General features: G+C 46.4%; 1 protein-coding gene across 1 annotated transcript; it reads left to right on the top strand.

The window, feature by feature from the left end:
- Positions 1-2,154: 2,154 nt before the first annotated feature.
- On the top strand, positions 2,155-7,352 carry LOC124705590 (double-stranded RNA-binding protein 6). Its single transcript, XM_047237291.1, has 3 exons — positions 2,155-2,423; positions 5,389-5,608; positions 5,995-7,352. The coding sequence occupies exons 1-3, from the start codon at positions 2,178-2,180 to the stop codon at positions 7,032-7,034; spliced, it is 1,506 nt and encodes a 501-aa protein (XP_047093247.1). The 5' UTR covers positions 2,155-2,177; the 3' UTR covers positions 7,035-7,352.
- Positions 7,353-7,622: the final 270 nt, after the last annotated feature.

Raw genomic sequence — 7,622 nt, 5'->3', positions numbered from 1 at the left:
TCTATGGTTGTAGTTAGTGCATGTCACACATATATTTCTATTATTGAACTTGCTGAGTACGTTCTTACTCCCATGTTCCTCCCTGAACCCAATGCTTAGATTAGAAGTCATCGAAGGAGAAGCTACCATAAAAGTCGAAGATGGAGGAGTCAACTACTACAAGAGCAGGACCCAGTCAACATAGTCAACTTCTACAAACACCATGGTGGAACCTAGACTAGGAGTAGAAGGGAACCAGTTATCTAATCATAGAACCTAAGTAGCTAAAGTTAAGTAATAGTTTCTTAGCAAGCTAAGTACTCTATAGATAGAACTAGGAATAAGTTTAGTCCATGAGTTGTTCTTTTAGAGTTAATTTACAGTTTCACCCTATTGTAAATTAGGAGGATGTACTGATCTTTTGTAAAGAGTCGGAGTTATAATGCCTTGGACCCGCAATGTTTATATTGTACCACTCCGAGGGATGTAATACTGGTGAAATTGTGTTTCATTAGTGTTATGCCAACAACTTGCTTAATGCAACATGCAGTGGTATGTTGGATCACCGCTCACCGCAACCATTAACTATTACAAATGAAATCTTTTTTATATCTACATAAATGAAGCACAAATATTGTGGCGCCTATCTGTACATCGCCGGATGATATGGAAGTTGGTGTGTTGCCACTCAACGCTCTCTCGTCCAAATAATTATGAAGTACTTTTATTGTGATTCCATCTATACATCGCCAGGGTATGAAAGTTGGGGTGTTGCCACTCAGGGCTCTCTCGTCCAATAAATAATGAAATATTAGTATCGTGAGGCCATCTGTGCATCGTGAAATGGCATGGAAGTTGGCGTGTTTTCCACTTAGCGCTCTCTCGTCCGATGAATGATGAAATATTAATATCGTGAGGCCATCTGTACATCGCGAGATAGCATGGAGGCTGGCGCGTTGCCACTCGACGCTCTCTCGTCCGATGAATGCTGAAATATTAATATCGTGAGGCCATCTGTACATTGCGAGATGGCATGGAAGCTGGCGCGTTGCCACTCGGCGCTCTCTCGTCCGATGAGATGAATGATGAAATATTAATATCATAAGGCCATATGTACACCACGAGATGGCATGGAAGCTGGCGCGTTGCTACTCGGCGCTCTCTCGTCCGATGAATGCTGAAATATTAATACCGTGAGGCCATCTGTACATCGTGAGATGGCATGGAAGCTGGCATGTTGCCACTCGGCGCTCTCTCGTCCGATGAATGGTGAAATATTAATATCGTAAGGCCATCTGTACACCGCGAGATGGCATGAAGCTGGCGCGTTACCACTCGGTGCTGTCTCGTCTGATGAATGATGAAATATTAATATCGTGAGTCCAGAGGCCATCTGTACATCGCGACATGGCATGAAAGCTGGCGCGTTGCCACTCGGCGCTCTCTCGTCCGATGAATGCTGAAATATTAATATTGTGAAACCATTTGTACATCGCAAGATATGCAAGCTGGCGCGTTGCCACTCGGCGCTCTCTCGTCCGTTGAATGATGAAATATTTCCATTTAGCAATAAGCATATTAAAATTATTTATGTTTTCCGGAGCAAAAACAAATAAAAAAACATAAACATCCGAAATATGACATATCATCACTAGGCAACATGATGTTTGAACCATTTAGAGTTACCAAGAAAAATCAGTAAAACGATCAACGTTCTAATATGTCTTGATACCTAAAATAATTATTACAGATATGTATATTACATCGGCAGAATGATGAGTTTTTAAATTTTCCATTCGTAAAACCGGAATAATAATGTGATTAGATGAATGATGAATCCTCCAAGTTTTCCCATTTTGTTGAAAAGAAGAAGAAAGAAAACAGGTTCCCATTTCCCTCCAGAGCAATAAAAGCGAGGCGTGTGTTGGGTCCCAACTGTCATCGTCCCCTTCCAGCCAAGCTAGTAACTGCAGGGCACCAGCATTAAAACCCCTCCGAAAAATAAAGGCAAAGAAAAAATATAAATCGGCTCCCTCCCGTTCCAAGCACTCCACACTTCTCCCCTCCCCCGGTCCTCTCTTCCTCCTCTGGGTAGATCTCTCGGCGTCGCCATCTCCGGCCACGGCGGCCGGCATTAGAAGCAGCGGTGGGAGGCGACGGAGCGGCGGCCGGGCGGGTACGAGTGGCAGGCGGCGGCGATGTATAAGAACCAGCTCCAGGAGCTGGCGCAGCGGAGCTGCTTCAACCTGCCGGCGTACACGTGCCTGCGGGAGGGGCCGGACCACGCCCCGCGGTTCAAGGCGGCGGTGAGCTTCAACGGGGAGCAGTTCGAGAGCCCCGGGTTCTTCACCACGCTCCGCCAGGCCGAGCATGCCGCCGCCGAGGTCGCCCTCGCCGCGCTCGCCCGGCGCGGCCCCTCCTACTCCCTAGCCGCCCGCATCCTGGTACGCCCCTTCCCTCTACCCATCCTTGTACGCCTTCCCCGCATCGATGTTTGTACTATCTCTTGCTTGATTTGTTCCGTGGATGTTTCTCGGGTTATTCTTTAGTAGCTCTCTCTGGTCGCCGTTCGTGATTGAATTTGGGGATCTGCGGGGGAGCTTCTAGGGAGGGTTTAGCCGATCCTTCAGACGATTACCGCAACCATTGTTGTCGCTGCTCGTACTACCAGAATTCGCGCTGGTTGTTAAGTAGTAGCCATACAGTAGTAGCTCCACCGCGTGGATATTCCATGTATTTAGTTAGCGAAATGCTGGGTATTTTATGGAGAAATCCCAGACGAATACACGGTCTCCCTTGTAGTATTGATATTTGCAGCACCATCAGATTCGTAGTACGAGTATTTTTCCTCAGGTAAAAACAAACCATGTTGCTTAGTCGTGGCTTGGACAGTTCGTCTCGTTTGGAACATGGGGGTTTGGGGCTCGTGAGCGGCATGAACGAAGCCGAAGCAAGCGGTCAGCACTAAAAAGCTCTCAAACCTTTTATGCGTCAAAATTTTCCGCTCCTTTTTTCTTCTCAAAAAGCAGGATTCCCGTAGAGAAAAAGGTTTCTGCGGAAGTACTGGTTCTGTTATTTTCCAGTTTATTGACAGTAAGCTACTCATCATACTCTCTGAGCTCATCAGTGGATGCGGAGTAATCTTTTGGAAAAAGAAAACAGGCGATGATTTTTACCCTAAAACTGTGCGTAATCAATGAGCGGACCTTAGTTCCCACTCTACGCAATGTACTAACCGCAGTTAAGCGGCTTAATTTAATCGTACGCCGACCCGCCCATCAATCCCCATTTGTTAGTATAGGTTTTAACCGGTCGTTAAATGGGCAGTGGCGACGTAACGGCGACGGTACTTGGAATAAACACCACATTGATTGCCGTTTCCCCACCATTAAATTCTTAATCTACCACTGCTCATCGTAGTTGCCGCTAGGGGCTGTGGCTGGCCCCAACTCCCACGTATTTCCAGTGGTTGCATCGCCCGAAGTCTCCGTGCCCAGGCACCGCTAAGCCCAGATTAACTTAAACCTGGAGTATTACGTGTAATAATGTGGCATTAATGGAGGAGTAAAAATCCTGCCGTATGAACCTGACCCGGAGCGGAAGCCGAGTTGCAGTAAAGGCACGGTAGGAAAGATGCCATGGGAACACGTATACTACTGCTGCGGCTAATAAAAGTGGAGGGGTACACATGTGCTTCTATGCTATGCGATGGACACTGCGCTTTGTTTGACCTGGGACTGGGACTGGGAGCGACGAACGGAACGGGATGTGTGTTGTTGGCCTTGGACTGTGGGATTAGGGACGACCCTGTACGTACGTACTACACTTGATTAGTGCGATAATATGATTTATTAGTGTGTGGTAGATTTGGTTCTGGTCTTTACAGTGGTGTGTGTATTAATGGCGAGGGAGGGGCGTGGGAGTGGGTGGGGGAAATTGAATGGGAGACCGCCCGCACCTAACCCGGCATCGCAGGTCAATGCAGCTGGGCCCGCTCCATTTAGTGGCGGGCAGGCCCCCACCCAGCCCACAAACCATGGATTGGATGGATGGATGGTGGTGGTGGTGCAGCCATTGCGAGCTGCCAATCTTTACCACTTCGGCCACTACGGTGGTGCTGCTTGCCTGCTTGTTCTTGTGTGTGGATAGTCAGCCATGGTGCTCCCGCCGTTGCATAGTGCCTAGTGCGGTGCTTTGTTCGCTTCTTTATGTCTGGGGTTCGGGAGGATGTGGGTGGCTGTCGCTGCTGGTGCTAGTCGCTTTGCTCCCTGCCTGCCTTTTTGGCAGAAGAGGATCCTGGTGCGAGCTGACTGCGACCCCCGACGTATGTGTTCCTAGATGAAGATTTGCTCCGTGGAATTTTCTGATCTGGTTTTGACGCTAGCAAGTTACTGATTCTCCCCGCTGCTCTCGGAAAGGACGATGATGTTTTTTCACACAACTTCTCCTGTACATGCTGGATCCGGATCTGGATGGCAGTGGATGTCTGCCTCTGATGAATTTTGTTACTACTTTCTGTTTACAGTGATGTTGAAATGTTGCTCGTCAAATGTTAGGCATGCGTGTTCAACGCTCCTCGTTGTTGACTGCATTTAGGGGTTTGACCTTTCAGAGTTTGGAGTTTGGACTAGGAAAGGAACTGGATTGGTTTTCCACTGGGACATGATTATTAAACTAGTAGTATATTATTCTGTGAAAGCTTCCAGAATACTTTGAACAACGTATTAGATGGCACTCAGTATCGACCCATTGTTTCTACAGAGTTGAAAACATAGGCTGTCATTAACTTTTTACCCTCGAGAAAAAAATCCCCTTAAGCTCCATTGACGTCATAACTGTATACAGTTCAACTGGCTCTGCCTCCTTGGTCTAAAGTTAGCTTCCTGGTCAACTACTTTGAGTCTGATAGATGCTGATTGGAATGCTACTATTCATATCCATAGTTGTTTAAGACTAATCTGAAGAATTATTTGCCTTATTTTTTCAAATATCTTTTATACTGAATCTGTCTATGTAGTTTTGGAATCATTTTTAACACTAATATTCACTGCCTTTGTCTAATTAGCCACAGGCAAACAAACACCACTGTATATTAAACCTCTTATGAATTGCAATCCTTGCAGTTGAACTATTAGATATACCTGGCTGCAATGTCTTAATTCAGAAGTCATCTTCCTTTTTTATATGATTACTTCTTCTGTGCTTAAACCTTTTGAGTAATAAAGCACCCTTAATCGAAACAATGATTACTTCTTCTGTTCAAGAACGGGCCATAGCTGATCATTGTCTGTTGCATTAACGTTAACTGTATTTTCTCTTTGACCTTGCAAATAGTATCATGCATCCACGACTTTTAACACTTTAATCTGTTACTCTACTTACTTCTGGTGGTACATTTCTGTCACGCAGGATGAAACAGGGGTTTACAAAAACCTTCTGCAGGAAGTTGCTCAGAGAGTGGGGGCACCGCTGCCATCATATACAACAGAGCGGTCTGGCCTTGGTCATCTGCCAGTTTTCACATGCACAGTAGAGTTAGCCGGGATCACATTTACAGGTGATCATGCTAAGAATAAGAAACAAGCTGAAAAGAATGCTGCTTCGGCAGCCTGGTCTTCACTCAAACAATGTGAGTATTACTATTAGTGTACTCTTATTATCTATGCTTTGTATTGCATTGTTTAGTGTCACTCATTATTTCTATTTTCTCCGGCAACCTAATTCGCCCAAAAGGAAGTAAAATTTTGCGATCCTAAAAACCATATCTAGGCCTAGGATACGAGCAATTTACATTCCTTCTAAATTTCTAATCTGTTCATTTGAAATGCCATTTCACTTAGTAGATCTTTCCTATACTGGCTATGTGGATCAATAAACTGTACTGTCTTTTATTCCTGTTTGATGTGATTTTGATCTCATTACAGCATCAGTACAATATGATTGACAACATTTTGAGCTATAACATTTTCGATACACATCTGCACTTGCTCATGATATTTTTCCTCTCTGAAACAGTGGCACGAGAGGAAGCCAATTCAACCAATGAATCAGATAACAATGATGAGCAGGAGCAGATCAGGATTGCCCGAGCTCTTCTCAACTATCGCCTGAAGGAAAAGATCGCTATGGCCAATAATCCCTATGCTTCACCATTTCCCAAGAAATTCCCCATGCAACCAGAGAGGAAGCCTTGTTTTGCTCAATCCTCTCAGTCTAGTTACTCGAAGATACTTCCTCTATTCCGGCCAAAGTCTACTTCGAAATCCAGACCAGAGTCACCAGCAGTGACCGATGGAGCATCACAATCACCTTTCTGGCCGATGGAAAGCTCTAATTCAAGGCCAAGGTTTCCGGCAGCACAGGCAGCTCCTTATGTCCCAGTTGGGCACTACCGTATGCCTTGCCATAGCATGGCTCCTCCAGTCACAGTCAGGAGCTCTATCCCTGTCTTCTCTGCTCCACCTCTCCCACCTCCAAGTGGACGCACACAGCAGCTTCCTCCCCTGCTGAGCAACCCGCCGCCGATTCGGATGGCATCCCCGGTTCGCATGAGGCCAGCTTCTCCACTCTTTGCTCCCCCTTCGGGTCCAGTTCAGCGTCCGAGACCTGTGATGTCTGTTCAGCTGAGGGATGTGCAACAGAAACCATCACCTGTGATCCCTGTTCAGGTAAAGGATGCTCAACACCAACTGTTTAAGGGATCGGCGTTGTCTGCGTTTCCCGTTCAGATGAAGGATGTGCAGCCCCAACCAGCAAAGGAACCACTGTCACTTGGTAAGGGCGCACCACCTGCAGTTTCATTGCCAGCAACAACAAGGCCTCCGGTTAAGATCGAGGCTCCAGTTCAAGTGAAGGCCGCTTCACAGGTAGTCGCCACTGAAGTCCCATCCCCTGCTGCTGCTGCTGCTGCTTCTACCGTGGCTGCTGAACGCGCGACCTCAGCAGACCTTCTCCCAGCAAGCCAGTCGACGGCTGCCGATGCTGACAACGGTGAAGTGGATGTAGCTGAAGCTGAAGCACTGGAGGACATCATCAAGCATCTCGAGATAAAATGAGTCTCCTTCTCTCAGATTTTGTAATTAGCTGCCTCCTGTGCACATTCCTTTCTCTTTAGTTTTGCAATGCGTCGGTTCAGATTAGAGGCTCCTGGGCAAGCTGCATTCTGGTAGGGACGCCGTAGCTTTTTGTTCAGAAACAAATGATGCAGTGGTTAGGTAGTTTGCCCGGTTGCTTGGAGATGGTTATAGAAGTACTTCCCTGGATATGGCAGTTGGTGGTTGGACACCCCCAATGATGAGGTGGATTCTGTGTGCCTCTAGGGAAGGATTATGAGGTGGCAATTACATCATAAATTTGGTAATTATTACTGTCGATCCATCATGTTATGCTCTGGTGTACTGCAGTTCTCGTTGTTTTCTAGTATATACCATGCTTTGATGAGGGTGCGATACGCCATTATACCAGATCCCTGCTCTCCCCTGCTGTGTTATACTCTGGTATACATTACCTGTAGCTGTGTTACAGAGGAATACACTACTAGTAGGTGATATATAATCTGCAAGTTTAAATGGAAGTAGATTTTGGTCTGCATGCTCCTCGTCCTTCAGGAGCGTCATGTGAGAGTACTGCTGCTGCATGAGAGG

Source organism: Lolium rigidum, chromosome 4, assembly GCF_022539505.1.
Source record: "Lolium rigidum isolate FL_2022 chromosome 4, APGP_CSIRO_Lrig_0.1, whole genome shotgun sequence".
Classification (NCBI taxonomy): domain Eukaryota; kingdom Viridiplantae; phylum Streptophyta; class Magnoliopsida; order Poales; family Poaceae; genus Lolium; species Lolium rigidum.
This window is presented reverse-complemented; position numbering and strand designations above follow the sequence as displayed.

Excerpts from the sequence above, each read along its gene's own strand:
- LOC124705590 (XM_047237291.1), top strand. The coding sequence starts at position 2,178 with ATGTATAAGAACCAGCTCCAGGAGCTGGCGCAGCGGAGCTGCTTCAAC. Across the intron at positions 2,424-5,388 it reads CCCTAGCCGCCCGCATCCTG|GATGAAACAGGGGTTTACAA; the intron begins GTACGCCCCTTC and ends TCTGTCACGCAG. Across the intron at positions 5,609-5,994 it reads CTGGTCTTCACTCAAACAAT|TGGCACGAGAGGAAGCCAAT; the intron begins GTGAGTATTACT and ends TCTCTGAAACAG.